General features: G+C 33.7%; 1 protein-coding gene across 1 annotated transcript in view; it reads right to left on the bottom strand.

Moving 5' to 3' along the window:
• ATR (ATR checkpoint kinase) overlaps positions 1–19,037 on the bottom strand; it is a 126,846-nt gene that overhangs the window by 41,088 nt on the left and 66,721 nt on the right. The window contains exons 24-26 of the mRNA XM_074191158.1: positions 15,662–15,777; positions 9,837–9,957; positions 2,420–2,557 (exon numbers count right to left, since the gene is read on the bottom strand). Coding sequence (XP_074047259.1) covers positions 2,420–2,557; positions 9,837–9,957; positions 15,662–15,777 — 375 coding nt within the window. The remainder of the gene's footprint in view (positions 1–2,419; positions 2,558–9,836; positions 9,958–15,661; positions 15,778–19,037) is intronic.

Here is a 19,037-nt window from a genome sequence, read left to right as displayed (position 1 = left end):
TCCAAAAATGTTATCACTGTAAACACTACAGGAAGCTCATTTTTTTATGGGTCTCCAAACAACATAATGACTCTTCAGGCATTAATGAAGCCTAAGTCAATGATATTTGACAGAAGTATCTTTACACAATGTATACAAAGCAAAAATATTTTAAAAGAATGATAAATACACTATTAATAACTTGTCTATATTACTTAGAAATATAAAACATTAGTACTTAAAGTTTTATCAGCAAGTGTTATAAATTAAGACTCAAATAACAATGTCTTTTTCACTAAATAAAGGTGTCAAGAGCTAAAATGGGTACAAAGCTTTAATAACATTTTGAATCAACTAAACTCAAAACCTGCCTCAGAAAGCCAACATTTACAAAGATAAAGCATTTCCAATTTCTATTTCTCTTCCATTTAGTATTTTTTCATTGAACTTTCTCAATCTTCTCTGGAAATATCTATTCTTAAACGACTAAATTTAGTTTAGGTTATTATTTCAATCAGCAACAAACCATTCACATTTATTTAGTAGTTCAGGTTTTACAAATTACTTTCTTCTCAACAATCTTAGGAGGTAGGTTGTACATGTCCTATCATTCCGATTTTATAGAAAGGAAATTGAGACTCAGTGAAGGTGAGTAAACAGGGAAACCTGGATTTGAAGGAAGATCTCCTGATTAAATTTCCACTCTTTCTATAATCTGAATAAGTATCTACTTTGTAAGTACCAAAACAAGCTCCAAACAATTGAATGAATACTATGATGTACCCAGGACTGTACCAGATGCTGTAGGGAATACAAAGGCCTCTGCAAAATCTGAATGAGATAAGAGTTTGACAGACAAGAAAACGAGACAACACACTATATCCATAATCATCTATGTGATGACTTGAAAGAGAGAAAAGGAAAAGCTGTTCATACAGCAGAGCAATTAGGGACAGATTCATTGAGGAAGCTGACCAAGAATCAGGGTCTTAAATACTGAAAAAAAGATTCCAGGTTAGAGGAAAAACAAGCAAAGCAACAGAGGCAGGAAGGGTCATGTGTATTTGGGGGAGACAATAAGATTAGCCTGAGTAAAGCTAAGCATGTGCTATTCAATGGTGGAAAAGAAAGCTGTCAGTTTATATTCAATTTAGCAGGAAAAGAGAAAGAAATGCAGGGATAGCGACATAACCTAAGCAAAAAATTATGAAGATTAATTTAATAGGAAAGAAGGTCTTTTACTATTTGAGAGGATAAAGAATGGAGATAAGTTCTCCCAATAATATAGTGAAAGATATGAACAAAGAAGGGATTGAATATAATAAATAAAAGAACTTGATACATTGAATAAGGAGAATAATGAATTTATTAAAAAAAAAATCAAAGATACCATTTCAACAATGGAGTCTATGGATGTGAAACACATTATATATATATATATATATATATATATATATATATATATATATATATATATATATATAAATAATATATATATATATATACACACATACACACACACATATAATATTATATAACAATATCAGACTTTTTTGATGTTAATTTGTGTTGCTAATTTTTTTTCCTCTTCTAATTTTTAAAACCTTTTTCATAAGGAATCACTCTCTGGAAGGGGCATAGAGGAGAGGAAGAAATATAGAGAAATGTAAAAAAGCAATTAAAAATCTTTTTAAAAAGTATAATCTCATGATTTCTATATAAGGAATCTATTTTAAAAAATGTAGTATACCTCCAACACAAGGAACTTGGAAAGAAGATTAATTCAATTTTGCCTATGTCAAAGAAGCAACTTTCAGACAGACAAGCAGCAAATGTTAAAACAAAGTTTCATCTTTTTTTTTGTTTGTTTGTTTTTTAGGCAAATGGGGTTAAGAGGCTTGCCCAAGGCCACACAGCTAGGTAATTATTAAGTGTCTGAGCCAGTGCTTTATCCACTGCGCCACCTAGCTGTCCCAAAGTTTCATCTTTATAGAAGACTCATCAATAAAAGGAAGATCTGCTTTAATTAGAATTATTTGTATAGAGTTGCATTTTTTTCACAACTTTCATGGGAGTTGAGTCTTTTTATTACTATTTAGTAAATAAGGAAATTGAGGCTCTGTGAGTTGAAATGATTTGTCAATTTTCACAGAGCTATCATTTGTGTATGTATGGGAGTAGAAATCTGAACCCAATTCTTGTGACCCAAAATCCAGAGTTCTACTATACCATACTTCCTGTTTGATACCAGGTCACTGAAGGTACCATTTTTATTTTACATTTTATCTTTTTTTTAAAAAATTGTTTAAAAATTGTACGTTTTGCTATATTCCTTGGACTTAGCCATCTTTTGCAATGACAATAAAAAAAATATTCTTTTCACTATTAATTGTATTGAAAACACATTAAAAAAACAAACTAAATCAAGGAAGATCCTCACCTCCTGCTGATCTTCTTTGGTACATCCCAACAAAACATAGACAAGAATATGTGGAAGAAGATAGATCGTCACCTTGAAGTCATGTTTCATCATAATGCCACAGCAGTTAAACACTTTACTAGCAAGTTCATGCCGTACCTGTAACCCCCAGATAATAAAGATTTTATTATGAAGATTATTTTTAAACATCTGAAGACATAGGGAAAAACTTAAGGATAAATGCATAATAGAAAAATACAGGATCCAGCCAATTTATGGATTTCCAACTCAACTAACTCTCTAGGCCTACTCTACCTCCGTAGCACTCTTACCTACTTCAAGATGTCTACACCTGGAGGACTACTCTTTTGAATGGAGAGTCCATGGTCAGAATCATTATTTCATTATGGACTTTTTTAACATCCTCATTTTACTCTCACTTCAACTAATTCTCCAGACTACTCTTATTCCTCACCAACAACCTAACGTGAACAAAATATTCATCCATGAGATATAAATAACTTATTTTTATTTTATTCTATATACCAAACTATTATTTATTTTAATTAATAGCAGTAATGGAGATGGTGATAATTGTTATTGTTTATATAATATCTTACAAAGTGTTTTATGCTACTACCTATAGTCAGTCTTGTGATTTTGAAACTCTAATGAAGAATTACAGGACTACACCCTGAACTAACACTTTCTTTTTTTGCAAAGCAATGGAGTTAAGTGACTTGCCCAAGGTCACACAAGCTAGCTAATTATTAAGTGTTTGTGGCCAAATTTGAACTCAAGTCCTCCTGATGTCAGGGTTAGTGCTCTGTCCGCTGTGCTACCTAGCCCCCCCTGAATTGACACTTTCAATACCAATCTACCCACACAGGGAAGGGATGCTTCAACTGACATGAATCACGCCCAGATAAAATCCATTTCCACTTTTGCTGTATATTCAGTTAGGTGCACTGATATACATCCTGCCAAATAAGATCTCCATACTTTATCTCAAAATATTTCTAATTCTACATTCTATTATTATAGTCAATTAAACAGATTTTTATGCTGAAATCTCCAATGTAATTATAGACAAAGCTAACACAAAAGGCTTTGCTTTAGAAAACAATCTTACATTAAGGTAAGTCATAAACTGAACTTCTAGTCTCTTGAAATGCAGGTTCTTGCTCCTTTTAAATAGACACATTTTCCTTAATAAATTGAATGAATGAATAACGGAGCTGCCAGAAACTGAAAGGCAATAGTGGTTTTGACCTTGAAACATAAATTCTCTAGTATCCTTATACATTTTAATCAGGTCAGAAATTCTTAACTTGTATTGAGTTATTATATTGAATCATTCAATAATGGGACATTTTTCCATGAATTTTGTTGATTTTTCAGCCAGATGCAAGCAATTTAAATCCATATATAAAAGACATCAAGTCTGTACCTTCATTCTGAATAGAAATCTGTTCACTACATTCACAAGTGGCTAGAGGAAAAACTTTCATAATAAAGGTTAAAAACAAAAATATCAATGTTCTTCCTAAAAATATACCACCCCCAAATAAAAATAATATACCAAGGGGCAGCTAGGTGGTGCTGAAGATAGAGCACCAGCCCTGAAGTCAGGAGGACCTGACTTCAAATCCAACCTCTGACACGTAATAATTTATTACCTAGTTATGTGACCTTGGGCAAATCACTCAACCCCATTGCCTTGCAAAAACAAAAACAAACAAACAAAATATATGTAACAGGTGTGACCAGATCATGCTCTCCTAGAACTGGGTACCATGTCTAAAATGGCATTAACCTTATTCATATTTCTGACCAATATTCAATTTGTAGTACACTAAAATTCCAGATTTTTAAAGAGACTGTTATTTAACCACACCTTCACCATTCTATACCTGGGAGGTTGACTTTGAACCATTGCTTTTTTTCGCAAGGCAATGGGGTTAAGTGACTTGCCCAAGGCCACACAGCTAGGTGATTACTAAGTATTGGAGGCCGGATTTGAACCCAGGGCCTCCTGACTCCAGGGCCGGTGCTCTATCCACTACGCCACCTAGCTGCCCTGAACCATTGCTTTTATATTTAATTTAACTATGTTAAATTTCATCTTATTCATTTGACCCAATATTCTAACGTACATTCTGACTCTATTATCTAATGCATTCACTAAATCTCATAGTTTTGTGTCACCTCCAACTTGTGCCAAGTATGCCATCTATACCTTTAAGTCAATCAACAATTAAATTCAGGCCAGGTGATAAACTCAGGAAGGCCAGCAAGATGCTTCTCTTAACAATCTCTATTTAATCTAGCTTTTTAATTCCCATTTTTGTTCTGTCACTTCAAAGATGATTTTTTCATGGTAAAGAAAACAGAGGGGCGGCTAGGTGGCGTAGTGGATAGAGCACCGGCCCTGGAGTCAGGAGTAACTGGGTTCAAATCCGGCCTCAGACACTTAATAATCACCTAGCTGTGTGACCTTGGGCAAGCCACTTAACCCCATTGCCTAACAAAAACCTAAAAAAAAAAAAAAAAAAAAAAACAACTCAAGAAAACAGAAAATATGATTTGAGCAGCTATTCCTTTTTTTCCTCATCCAAGTAAGCATTATTAACTCATTTGTGAGTCACCTCTTTTTTCTCAGTCAAAAAACATTTATTAAGCATCTGCTCAGCATAGGGATACAAATAAAGACAACGACAGTTCCTGCCCTGAGGAGCTCAAAGTCTCATGGGGAGACAACATGCAAACGATTAAGTACAAATTATACAGATTTACAGAGGGTAAAGAGGAAATCATCAACAGATGGAAGACCCTGGAATAAGGAGGGATGGGGAAAGGTTTTTACTGGGTGGATGGGTGGGGATTTTAGCTGGGACCTGGAAGAAACCAGGAGGCAGATATGGACTGCTAGAGATGGAACATCAAGGATTCCAGTGCCAAAGAACAGCAGGAGGACATGTTTGGGGGGAGGAGGGGTTAAAATGATGGAAGCCCTGCATCAGGGTAGCAGCACCATCAGAAGAGAGGATATAATAAAGATGGAATTGATAGGCCTTGGCACAAACTGGATAGGCTTAAAAAAAACAACACCACCACTACCACCAAAACCAAGAATTTTTGTTCCTTAGAATTTCTCACCAGTCTTGGTAATTTTCTTAATTTAGCATTTGTGACATTATTTTTACAGATCATGCCATGATATAGAAAACAACAGTACTGCTAAGGAAAATAATTAGTTAGGGGCGGCTAGGTGGCATAGTGGATAAAGCACCGGCCCTGGAGTCAGGAGTACCTGGGTTCAAATCCGTCTCAGACACTTAATAATTGCCTTGGGCAAGCCACTTAACCCCGATTGCCTTGCAAAAAAATCCCTAAAAACCCTTAAAAAAAAGAACAAAAGAAAAAAAGAAAAGAAAATAATTAGCCCAGAGGCATTCCCAATAAGATCAGGGGTGAAACAAAGATGCCCATTATCACCACTACTATTCAATATCATATTAGAAATGAGTATTAGAAATGGACAAAGAGTGCAGCTTTTGGAATAAAAACTCTCTTGGATAAAAACTGTTGGGAAAACTGGAAATGACTATGGAAGAAACTAAGATTAGACCAACACCTCACACTCTACCAAGATAAGATCAAAATGGATACAGGATTTAGACATAAAAAAAAATATTAGAACCAAATTAGAAGATCAAGGACTGGTTTACCTGTCAGATCTATGGAAAGGGAAGCAGTTTTTGACTAAGGAAGAGATGGAGAACATTACTGAAAAAAAAACTAGATGATTTCGATTACATTCAGCAATTAGAGAAGAAAATTAAAATTGGTAAGGAAGAAACAATTTACTCTTTACAGATGACATGATGGTATACCTAGAGAATCCCAACAAATCATCCAAAAAAACTATTGGAAACAATTAGCAATTTTAGCAAAGTTGCAGGATATAAAATAAATCCTCAATTTTTCTATATATGACTAGCAAGATACAGTAGGAAGAGCTAGAAAAAGAAATCCTATTCAAAGTAACCTCAGACAATATAAAATACCTGGGACTCTATTTGCCAAGGCAGACTCAGAAACTTTTTGAATACAATTATAAAATACTTCTCACACAAATTAAATCAGATTTAAGTAACTGGGCAAACATCAACTGCTCATGGATAGGTCAAGCTAATATAATAAAAATGACAATTCTATCAAAACTAAACTACCTGTTTAGTGCCATATCAATCAAAATTCCAAAAAATTACTTTAATGAGTTAGAAAAAGTGGTAAGTAAATTCATATGGAGAAATAAAAAGTCAAGAATTACTAGGGATTCAATGAAAAAAAGTGCAAAAGAAGGGGGCTTAGCCCTACCTGATCTAAAATTACATTATAAAGCATCAGTCATCAAAACTATCTGGTATTGGCTAAGAAATAGAGTGGTGGACCAGTGGAATAGCAGGAAATAATTACAGTAATCTGCTGTTTGATAAACCCAAAGAGTCCAGCTTTTGGAATAAAAACTCTCTCTTTGATAAAAACTGCTGGGAAAACTGGAAGTTAGTATGGAAGAAACTTAGATTAGACCAACACCTCACACCCTATACCAAGAAAATATCAAAATGGATACAGGATTTAGACATAAAAAAATAATACTATAAGCAAATTAGAAGATCAAGGACTGGTTTATCTGTCAGATCTGTGGAAAGGGAAGCAGTTTATGACTAAGGAAGAGATGGAGAACATTACTAAAACAAACTAGATGATTTCAATTACATTAAATTAAAAAGGGTTTGCAAAGACAAAACCACTGTAACCAAGATCAAAAGAAATGTAGTAAACTGGGAAACAAACTTTACATCTAATGATTCTGACAAAGGACTCATTTCTAAAATATACAGAGAACTGAGTCATATTTTTTTTAAAAAAAGCCATTCCTCAATTGACAAATGGTCAAAGGATATGCAAAGGCAATTTACAGATGAGATCAAAGCAATCGATAGTCACATGAAAAATTTCTCTAAATCATTAATTATTAGAGAAATGCAAATTAAAGCTTCTCTGAGATATCACCTCAGACCTCTCAGACTAGCCAATATGACCAGACAGGATGAACACTGTTGGAAGGGATGTGGGAAATCTGGGACACTGATACAGTGTTGGTGGAGCTGTGAACTCATCCAACCTTTCTGGAGAGCAATTTGGAACTATGCCCAAAGGGCAACAAAAATGTGCATACCTTTTGATCCAGCAATACCACTACTGGGTCTATACCCTGAAGAGATGAGGAAAAAGGATAAAAACATCACATGTACAAAAATATTCATAGCTGACCTGTTTGTGGTGGCAAAGAATTGGAAATCAAGTAAATGTCCTTCAAATGGGGAATGGCTTAGCAAACTGTGGTATATGTATGTCATGGAACACTACTGTTCTATTAGAAACCAGGAGGGATGGGAATTCAGGGAAGCCTGGAGGGATTTGCATGAACTGATGCTGAGTGAGATGAGAACCAGAAAAACACTATACACCCTAACAGCAACATGGGGGCGATGATCAACCTTGATGGACTCACTCATTCCATCAGTGCAACAATCAGGGACAATTTGGGGCTCTCTGCAATGGAGAATACCATCTGTATCCAGAGAAAGAACTGTGCAGTTTGAACAAAGACCAAGGACTATTACCTTAAATTTAGGGGAAAAAACTGATATCTTATTGTCTGATAGTGTTATCTCTTATACTTTGTAACATGGAAACAATGTAAAGGCTGACAAATTGCCTTCTGTAGGGGTTGGGGGGAGGGAAGTAAAATTAGGGGGAAAATTGTAAAACTCAAAATAAATAAAATATTTAATTAAAAAAAAAAGAAAATAATTAGCCTAAATGTTGCCAGAGGTACTAGGAAATGCTTCAAAGTCCCTTTCTCTTCTCCTTTTAAGCTATTTTGATTGGTGACTTCACTGGGTCCTGGGGATTCAATTTTCTCAAGCCAACTATTTCTCAGATCTATTTATCTAGTCCTAAATGCTCTCCACACCGCCAGTCTTGAAATTCTAAGTGTCTATTAGCTCTAATTGAAAAATCATTTTTTTTCCTCCTAAAAATTTCCCCTCCTCCTAAGTCCCCCATGACTCCTGAAGGCCTCCTCATCATCTCAGTCACCAAGGCTTGAAATGTGGCATCATCCTTGACTCCTCAATCTCCCTTTGGCTCTGCCCCCCCCCCCCCATCTAATTTCTTGTGGAGTCCTAGCAATCCTCCCTTATGATGATACTTGTCTGTCTCCTTCCCCAAAGCTGCCATGGATCAGGCTGGTGTAGCCCTTCTCCTTTCATTCTTGGACTACAGGTATAGCAAGAAGGGAATGCTATCCCTAGTTCAAGGTCAAGCTGTCAAACTTCTCTTTCTAGAGTGCAGGGCTGACTGTGTGATCACTCTTCCTTCACTCCCCCATCTCTCTTGGTTAAAGTGCAGCAGCTCCCTTCTGTCAGAAGCCTTATCCAACACCCCTCAATGGGGAGACCTTCATCTTAAGATCAGCCTTATTACATACTGGCTTATCTCCAGCATGTTCATGTGGTTTCCATATTGTCTTCCCCATTAGACTGTAAGCTTCTTGAGAAAAGGTTGTGTGGTTTATTTGGATCTAACAAGGCCTTGCCTATGGGTCTGCAAACCACTTTGTCTGAGCCCATACTTTGGCCATTTCTGTATAAACATGTAGGCTGCTGGATGGATTTTATTGTTGGTTTCTTCCTTGGATTTTCTTATTTATTGAATTTCTGGATATCAATGCTACTAGATTTCCTCCTTCATTGTAATTACTTGTTACAGTACTGAGTTTGCTAACATTAATAGTCAGTTTTTCCTCTATACTCCTTATTTTTCAATTTAAGGTCCTGTGATTAGATGTACAAGACTGAAAATGTATATATGTATATATAAACATACATATAAACATACAATATATGTATATAATATAAAATTGTATAAATATTATATATATATTTTAAACTACAGTTCAGAAATAAAAATCCATTCACAGTTGCTCTCTAATTGAACTAGCTGCTACTCTTCTAAAGCTTATGCCTTTGATCAGTCACAGTGATGAAAGTATTATTTGTATTCCTAAATTCTTCAGTTTCCTGACCAAAACTTCATTGAATTTAGAAATATCTTCCCTATAGCATCATTTATGCCTATCTAAATCACCAGTAACAATTAAGAGACATCTGACTTGACAAGTCTTACTTAGGAATTTCTAATACCTCTATATCTAGTTACTAAATAGTAAACATTGAGAAAAAATTCTAAAAGAATTTGCCTCTACTATCATCAAAATTGACATCAATAAATATTAGTGAGTACTAGCTTCTGGCTAAAATTTTGATTTCATTTTATAACAAGTAAAAAAATGTATTATTACCTTTGTTATAAGATAACCTGCCCAAGATGCTGACCATTCTGCAAAGTTGTTGCCTAATTTACTTAAGTAAATTGGCTTCTTTACTGTTGACCAGTCTGTGGCCTTCTGAGAACTCTTATACCTATAAATTTGAAATGTAGTTTAGTACAAGTGAAATTAAATATGGTTAAAATTTAAGATGAGTACTATGATTATCAAAAATGATATTATAAAGAAATGCCAGTCAGTTTTCTCCATTTTCACAAAAAATACATTTAGATTCTGAATACTGTGCAATTTTCCTACACATACCTTTTAAAGCAAAGTTTAAAAAAATAAATTCAACAATCCAACTCTTGCAGCAAATCTAACAATGCTAAGTGAAATTAGTTTAACTTTATTTCTGAACAGTTAAAATTAGGATTACTAAAGAATGGACTTTTCTAGGGAGAGAAAAATCTAGTACACAAAAAGAGAAATTAAAAAATTAGCCCTATGACTATGATTAATTCCCATTTATCAATATCTAAGAAACAACAGAATTCAATGGTTAATTGTTCTTCACAATATAAATTATAGTACATATCATATTATGTAATATATACATATATACACTGATTACCAATTGATTAAATCAATAAAAGGTGTGCATTAAATTTTTATCCTCCAATTGTTTACTGAGGTCAGAGTATTTCTCTTTCAGTGATATCCTCAGCTCATACGATGACAAAGAGACATGGCTAAGTAGATATACCAGGTCAAACAGATGAATCAGATGTTTTAAATTCGGTTTCCTAATGTTTAGTGCTTCAACCACATAATCTTTTTTTAACTAATCTTTAATTTTTTGATATTCATTTCAGAGAAATACTGAATGGACATTGTAGTTCTCTTAGAATTTACAAGAATAAATGAAAAATTTGAAATAGTGTATGAATTTAGCTGCAGTTCATAATTTGGTGTTCTTTCTAATGTATAAACTGAAAACTCAAATAACTATAAAACAATCCCATGGGAGAAGATGATCAGCTGCTTCCATTTACAGTTTTGATGGTCTGATCTGGTGTATAAGAGTTTGCATGTCAACTAGTCGATCTGAATTGGCATTATATACCCAGTCAACACAAAATAAATTTTTGTTCAAAAAAAATTCAATAGGTAACTGGTGATGGGGACATAGAAACTCAGGGGAGGGACTAGGGATGGATTTAGACATTTGGGAGTTATCTTCAATGAGAGGATAATTAATTAAACTCATGAATGCTGAGGAGGTCAGTAGTAAAGAATGGGGTGGGAAGGGCACAGCATAGAGCTGTGAGGAACATCCACAGTTATAGGGCATATCATCAATGATAAAGTAGCACTGGAAAACTGAAAAGAAGTATTAGAAGAACAACAAGAATAGTGTCCTGAAAGGAAAATAGAGAGTATCCAGGAGCAAAGGATGATTAAATGAGTATATTAAGTGCAGAAAACAAGTTGAGAAAAATATAATCACATCAACAATTAAGAGATCACTGGGGTGGCTAGGTGGTGCAGTGGATAGAGCACCGGCCCTGGAGTCAGGAGTACCTGAGTTCAAATCCAGCCTCAGACACTTAATAATTACCTAGCTGTGTGGCCTTGGGCAAGCCACTTAACCCCATTGCCTTGCAAAAAAACAATCTAAATTAAAAAAAAGATCATTGGTCCCTTTGCCAACATCAGTTTCAGCTGGGTGATGCTATGAGAAGCCACAGTACAAAAGGCAGAGAGGAGTGAGAGAAGAGAAAGTGAAGCTCTTTCTAAGAGTTTGGCTGAAAAAGGGAGAACAAATGGAGCACTGGTTTGAAGGGGTGGGAAACTCTAATGAAGGTTTGTTTGAAGGGAGTAGGGAGGGAATCAATTGATAGGGAGAGATTAAAGATTCGAGAGCATGAGTTTCTAAACGACTGGAAATGAGATCAAGGGCACATATAGAGGGGCTGACTTAAACAAGAAAAGCCACATCAATGTAGGTCTGATTAATAGGAAGAGCCTGGACAATGGTGTTAAGGTGTTCTAAGATGGGTGGTTTCCCCCTTTTGTTCTGATTTCTCTTTCACAATATGATTACTATGGAAATATATTTAACATAATAGTAGGGAGAAAAATTTGGAACTCAAAATTAAATAAAAATGAATGCTGAAAATTATCTTTACATGTAATTGGAAAAAGTAAATTATTATCAAGATAAAAAAGATGCTCTGAGATAAAGAGAAGAGATGGTTCATATCAAATAGCATCAAGTATCTCAGGAATATAAATGACAAATCCTTTTGGGAAGGAAAGATGTGAGAGGCTTGTGAAGAAAACAGGAAGTTTAGAAAAGCTTCTTTTGTGGTGACTAAAGGAAAGAATCAATTAGGGAAGAATAAAAGCACTGATGATATAAATGAATAATGCACCCAGTGTGCAAAAACTACATAACCTTCCTTCAGTTCTATTCAGCAGCAGATAAGTAGAAATGGAGAATGAAAATGACAAAAGTAAAGAAAGACTCGGGTTTGGCAAGAGATGCAAAGACAAGGGATCCCAACAAGGGTAAGAATCTGAGAAGGATAGTCTGCTATCAAACTGGCTAATTAGTTGAGATGGGAAAGAAGGTAAATTAAACTCAAGCAGGGATAATGGCCTGAGAGACAACTCGGGATGCATGGGTGTGGGGTCATTTAGAGATGTCTCAGACTGAATCTTAATTTTCCTCTCTACAACACTACTTTCAAAATCATCTTCTAGAGAGGTTATAGAAAGTATTACTTTGTCTTTCAGAAAAGAGAACCTAAAAGTTGCAATTGAAATTCATTCTATGCATTGATTTCCCATATGAAGTAGGATGAATTTATATTTTTATCTTAATTGATAGACAGATAGGTGGCCCAGTGGATACAACACATGAGTTCAAATGCAGCTTTAGACATTAACTAGTTGTATAACTCTGGGCAAGTCCCTTCATCCTTTTAACCTCAGGTCCTTATCTATAATGATGAGTTGTGAAGGAAATGACAAGCCATTCCAATATTTTTCAGAGACATCACTGAGAACAACTGAAATAGAGAAGATAGAGCAAAGGACAGAAGAAACTACTTTTTTTGTGAGAATTAACTGTTATTTTATGAAGAAACATTTTAAAGATAACTGAAAAACAACTGATGAAACCTTTATTTTGTCAATTGTTACCAAGTGAATTGTTACTAAAATATTTCTTTTGTTACGCTTAATGAACAAAATGGCATGGGAATGTGTTCTCAAGGTAAGAAGTAGTTGTCTACTGCTATAGCTAGGGTTTACAGTAACTCTTTCAGCACTAAAATTGTATGGCTTTGTTTTATTATTGATTTCCCTTTATATAAATTATATATTTAGTAACCTAAAAGTGACTCTCAAGAAGACTAAATGATTTACTATATAGAGATTAAGCATATAGAAAGAAATGAACAACTATTATTGGGAGCTTTCTCTGGTTAATTAAATAAATAATATTTGACTAACCGGTGGGTTATCTGAATTTATTTTGATTGAAAGAAATGGTGAAATTTGATTAATGTGGAAATAAAGAAATATACTCCCTGATTAAGATTGGATATTGTAATATGTCAAAGTAATCAATGCTATTTTATCTTCTGGTTGTGAGAGCAGTCTCCTTTTCTTATTCTACCATAACAAAGGGGCATTTGTAGTGGAATGAAGGAGCCTCTCTCACAAATTATACTATCAGGTGTGATTACTGCCTGACACCTCAGTCAACAGAAATTTAAAGCAGGGAGAAAAGAAAGATAATTTGAGGGTTTATTTAATAAAAACTTTATTAAAATTCATTAAACATCCATGTGTTCTTTATTCTGTAGGAGAGGAAGACATGGTAGTTCCATCTATGTATTCAACTCAAGACAACAATTATTAAATAATACTTTATACAACAACAAAACAGTCCATTCCAAGGGACTCTACAGGAGGATTACAAAATGAACACACCTAAGAATATTATGAAGAAACCTGAAAAGGCTCAAAGCACAAATATTTGGAGGAATCAAAATCTGCATTAGCAGTCCAAGGTTTCAAGATCTATGTCTATGAAATACATTTTTTCTCTATCACAAGAACAAATCCCAAAATGATATTGTAAAGCCTTCTGAATAGAAAAGGTACTAGGTAAAGTCCTAAAATGAAAACAGTTCAGGTATTTAGAATATTGAGAAAACAAGCTCTGGCAAACATTTTTAAGTGGTTTTTTTTTTTAAGTGTTCCCAGTCTAACCTCTCTGGATCTCAGTTTTCTGACAGTTAATTTTCTTATCTATAAAATGAGAGAACTTGCCCAAATAATTTCTCAGATCCAAAAATAAAGTCAAATATATTTCTAAAGACAAGAGTGGATTAAGAGTGCATTAAAATTTGAATATAAGAAAAAATTTCTGAGAACAAAATAAACTTATTAACAAAAAGGTTTTACTTAGTCCCTGAACCCCCTATATAATTTATAACTGGCATAAGCTTTAACACATGCAAAATGTAAGATAAGATAAATCCTTTCACAGTACTGACAGTGTCTTAATAAAATAAAAGGAGTGTTCTTGCAGATTTGATCAATTTTTTTCCTATCCTAAAGTTTGCCACAATTTAGTCTTATGAATAGAAAACTAGTATTTTAGTATTAATATTATGAATAAACTGTTGTAGAGATGTTAAATATTTTCAAAGACATTTACATTTTAAAACTTTCACAAAAATTTCTAAAATTCAAAATAAATATTCACAAAAGTAGCTTAAGTATTGACAAACCAAACTCAATCTTCTAAGCCTTGTCCTCTCTCTCTCTCTCTCTGGTAAATGTAACTTCCATTGGCTTAATTTTCAACTCTGCAGATGACTCAAAGATATTGAGCCCTGAAACTCTTTTCAGAGCTCTAGTTTCACATCATTAAATACCTATTGGATATTTCAAAATATATGGGTCAAAGACAGCAAACTCAAAATGTCCTAAACTTAAAATACCTTTCCACTCTAAACTCATCCTTCTACGAAACTTCCCTCTTTCTCCTAGGTTTGCAACCTTGGCATTTTCCTCAACTACTCACTCTTCCTCACCCCAATAAAGAAATCTGGTACCAAATTTTGTTATTTCTACTTCCACAATATCTCATAAATATTACCTTTCTTCTCACACAGTCATCACCCTAATTCAGATCCTAATCATCTCTTGCCTGGATTACTGCCCCAGACAATTAAATGCCCTCTCTACCATGTCTCTTCCCCTTCCAGCAACAATAGAGGACTCAAAGTGATTTTCCTAAAGCATAGTTCTGCCCATATCACTTACCCATTCAGTGGATCCCTACTGCCTTAACTCTAGAATCAAATATAGACTGTTTTATTTTGATATTTGAAATTTTTCACAACCTGATCACAACCTAACTTTCCAAACTTATTAGACATTACTCCTTTACTCACTCTATAATCCAATCCAACCAAACTATTTTTGTTGCTTTCCTCAAGCAGAATACTTTATCTTTAGGCCTCTTTCCTCTCCTCTGACTCTTAAAACCCTTTGTTTCTCTATGATATCTACATAAAACCTTTCCTGATTCCCTTATGATGATGATCTCTTTTCATAATTAGCTTATTTTCTATATATTCTGTGTTTGTGAAAGAATACATGTATGCTTATAGCACATGCACACATATACTCATTTATATACATATTTTCTTCCTTGAATAAACACACTCCTCTTTCTTGATGGAAAAGAATATTTCATTCTTATCTTTGTGTTCTCATTGTCATACAGTAAGCACTTAATAAAAATGCCTGTTGATTCATTATCTAAATACCTTGTATTTAGATGAGGCTCCAAAATTTCCCGAACATGTTCAGGGAATCTCCTCCAGAGTCGGTGGCCTGGACCATCAGTCTCCATTTCTCTGCATTCATAAATGGAAAGCAACTCCTACCAATACATAAGGAAATAGCTGAGTCTCTTTTAGTCTTTATGGATCTGTATAACAGTTTATGCATAACAATAGTGAATTTCAAAAACTGATTTTTAAAAAATATTTTGAGATAAAATTCAGCAAAACTTTGAAGCATCAAAGTGTGGCATAACATCAACCTTTTGATAAGGATAAGACTAATAGCAAAATGGTAAAAAGTCTATAGTTATCACAACTTTACATTTATTTTATTTATTAACATATTCCTTACAACTAGAGATGTTCAAAAATTTGAAAGAATTAAATTCAAATGCAGTGAAATGTGAAATACTAAATTGATGGTTTTGAAAATGAAACCAAAGTTCAAGGATAAAGAGAGGCACTGATTTTGAAAAATCAAAAATTTTTTTTAGTTTTTTTTGCAAGGCAATGGGGTTAAGTGGCTTGCCCAAGGCCACACAGTTAGGTAATTATTAAGTGTCTGAGGTCGAATTTGAACTCAGGTACTCCTGGCTCCAGGGCCAGTGTTCTATCCACTGCACAACCTAGCCACTCCCGAAAAATCAAATTAAAAAAAAATATTTAAGGCAATAGGGTTAAATGACTTGCCTATGGTCACACAGCTAGGCAATTAAGTGTCTGAGGCCAGATTTGAACTCAGGTCCTCCTGAATCCAGGGCAGGTGCTCTATCCACTGCACCACCTAAATGCCCCTCAAATGACTTTTAATGTATAAAATAGAATACAGCACCAGAACTTGAAATCTTTGGATTTCTATTTGGGTTCTAGATCTTATAGTCACAAGTTGTATAACCTGGGGGAATTCCCTCCCTTTCTGAGTCTCAGTTTCTGAGTGAAGTTTTAAAACTAACTTTTTATAAGGTTGTAATTAGAAAAGTCCTTTTTAAATCCATAAAGCACTACATAAATGTAAAAGAGATTTTTATTTTACTAGTGGTATTCATCAAAAGCTCATTTAACCTGCATTATCTTTTTGTTATTTTCCTAAGTTTTAATTGCTCTAGTGAAATATTAATTTTGCTGAATTATATTATAAAATGATAATGGATTAATAAAAGCAAAATGTACATAGTTGTATTCCACAAATAGTTAAGTATATATAGCCTATTGTCAACTATCCAAATAAAGCAAAGATATCAGGAGTTTGGATAATAAAAAAAGTGAAGTTTTTTTAATTTATATTTAAAAAAATGCATCTAAGGACTAAGAATCTGACTTAAAAGTAACAAAAATTCACTAGAAATAGTTAATTCTGAAGTTACTAAACTGTTTAATTTGCCTACTACTCCTACTCAAATCATTCTAGTGAAATACTTTATCCTAGGAAAATACTTAGTATTAATCAAGTAAAACTTAGTTCATATCCTTTTGGAAATAAAAGTAAATATTGATGTTGCAAAGTGTTTCTCCAATGCAAGTAAATGAAGAACACTCCCAAAGAGATTTAAACAAAAAAGGAAATAAATCTAGAAAAATGTCTCTAGCAGCTCATTGTAGTGGTGTAGCATTAGAAATTGAGGAAATGTCCATCAATGGCTGAAAAGTTGTTATACAAAACTGTGGTGGAATATTATCATGCTATAAGAAATAATGAACAGGACTGCTTTCAGAAAAATCTGGAAAGATTTACAAGAACTGATGAAAAGTGAAATGAGCAGAACTAGGAGAATACTGTAGCCAGTAAATGCAATATTTTATGCTCATCCACTAACTGTGAATGACTTGGCTTTTCTCAGCAATAGAATGATAGAAGAAAATTCTGAAGGACTTATGATGAAAAATGCTACATATATATGTATATATATGTGTGTGTATGTATATATATATATACATATATACATACACACACACACACACACACACACATATATATCCAGAGAAAGAACTAATGGAGTCTGAATGCAGACTGAAGTACATTCTTTCTTTATATTTCTAAATTTTTCTTGGTTTTTTTGTCTTTCTTTCACATGACTAACATAGAAACATGTTTTGTATGGCTGTGCATATCTAACCTTTATCAAATTACTTGCTTTCTCAATGAGGGGAGTAGGGAAGGATGAGAGAATTTGGAACTCAAAAATTTTTTTTAAATGAATGTTAAAAATTACATTTACAAATAATCAGGGGAAAAACAAAAATATTAAATAAAAAAAGGAAGAGAGTTCCCTACACCAATGAAATCTCAAGTTCAATGATATACACAAACCAAGTAATTAAATAGGTGCTATTAAAAAATGGTTCTCTGATCTTTGAAAACCCACTCACTGGGGTAGCAGCACTGGAATACATGAACAAAACTGTTTCTTTAAAACATTTTGATTAGAAATGATAGTTAAAAAATATTTAATTTGGCGTGTGATGGAAAATGCCATCCACATCTAGAGAAAGATAAGAGTCTGTGTGCAGATCAATATGTACAATCTTAACAGTTTACAACTTCTTTTATGTTTTCTTTTTTTTCCTCTCATGATGTTGTTTTCCTTACTGTTTTGATTCTTCTCTCACAATAGAACTTTTTTGGAAATAAAGCTAATATAGCTAAAAAATATATTTATTTTAAAATTCCTTAAAATGGAATTTTATGAAAATGGTGAAGAGTAAATTATATTAACTGTTGAACCCCCAAAAAGCAAAATGGAAAGGCCAAAAGCTATGTTGTAACTAAGGAATGCTGCTGAACATTTAAACCACGCCATCTAGTCTGAAAACTTGAGAAAGAGACAAATTTCAAATCAAAACTCTTTGGTTAAGTTTCTAAAAAATCAGCCTCAAAACAAATTACTCACTGTCAAGAGGGAGAGGGGAGGGGAGAAAGGGATTAGAACTCAAAACCTTGCAGGGAATTATTACTGAAAAACTACCTTTGCATGTAGTTGGAAAATAAATAAACTTATTAAAAAACTAGCCCCCAAATTAAATGGGCTGCCTTGGAAGGTTTCATGGGTTTCTCTCATTAGAAGTCTTCAGGCAGTATCTTGTTGGCCAGTGACTTGCCAGTTTTATTATAGAGAGGACTCCTTTGGAGTTATGGGTTATATTAAATGGCCACTTAAGTTTCTTCTAATTCTAAAAATTCTGCAATTCTATATCTCACATTTGACATCCTATTTTACAGTTTATGAAATGATTCATTAATATGAGTCCTATTAATAGTCATGAGGAAGAATACTAAATTTAAATGATGTTCAATAGGAAGTATTAGATATAAATAATATACAACTAAACACTACTTTATTCAAGAGTCAAAAGAGTGAAT

Source organism: Macrotis lagotis, chromosome 6 (genome assembly GCF_037893015.1).
Source record: "Macrotis lagotis isolate mMagLag1 chromosome 6, bilby.v1.9.chrom.fasta, whole genome shotgun sequence".
Lineage (NCBI taxonomy): Eukaryota > Metazoa > Chordata > Mammalia > Peramelemorphia > Peramelidae > Macrotis > Macrotis lagotis.
The sequence above is the reverse complement of the archived record's forward strand: the minus strand, read 5'-3'. Positions and strand labels throughout refer to the sequence as shown.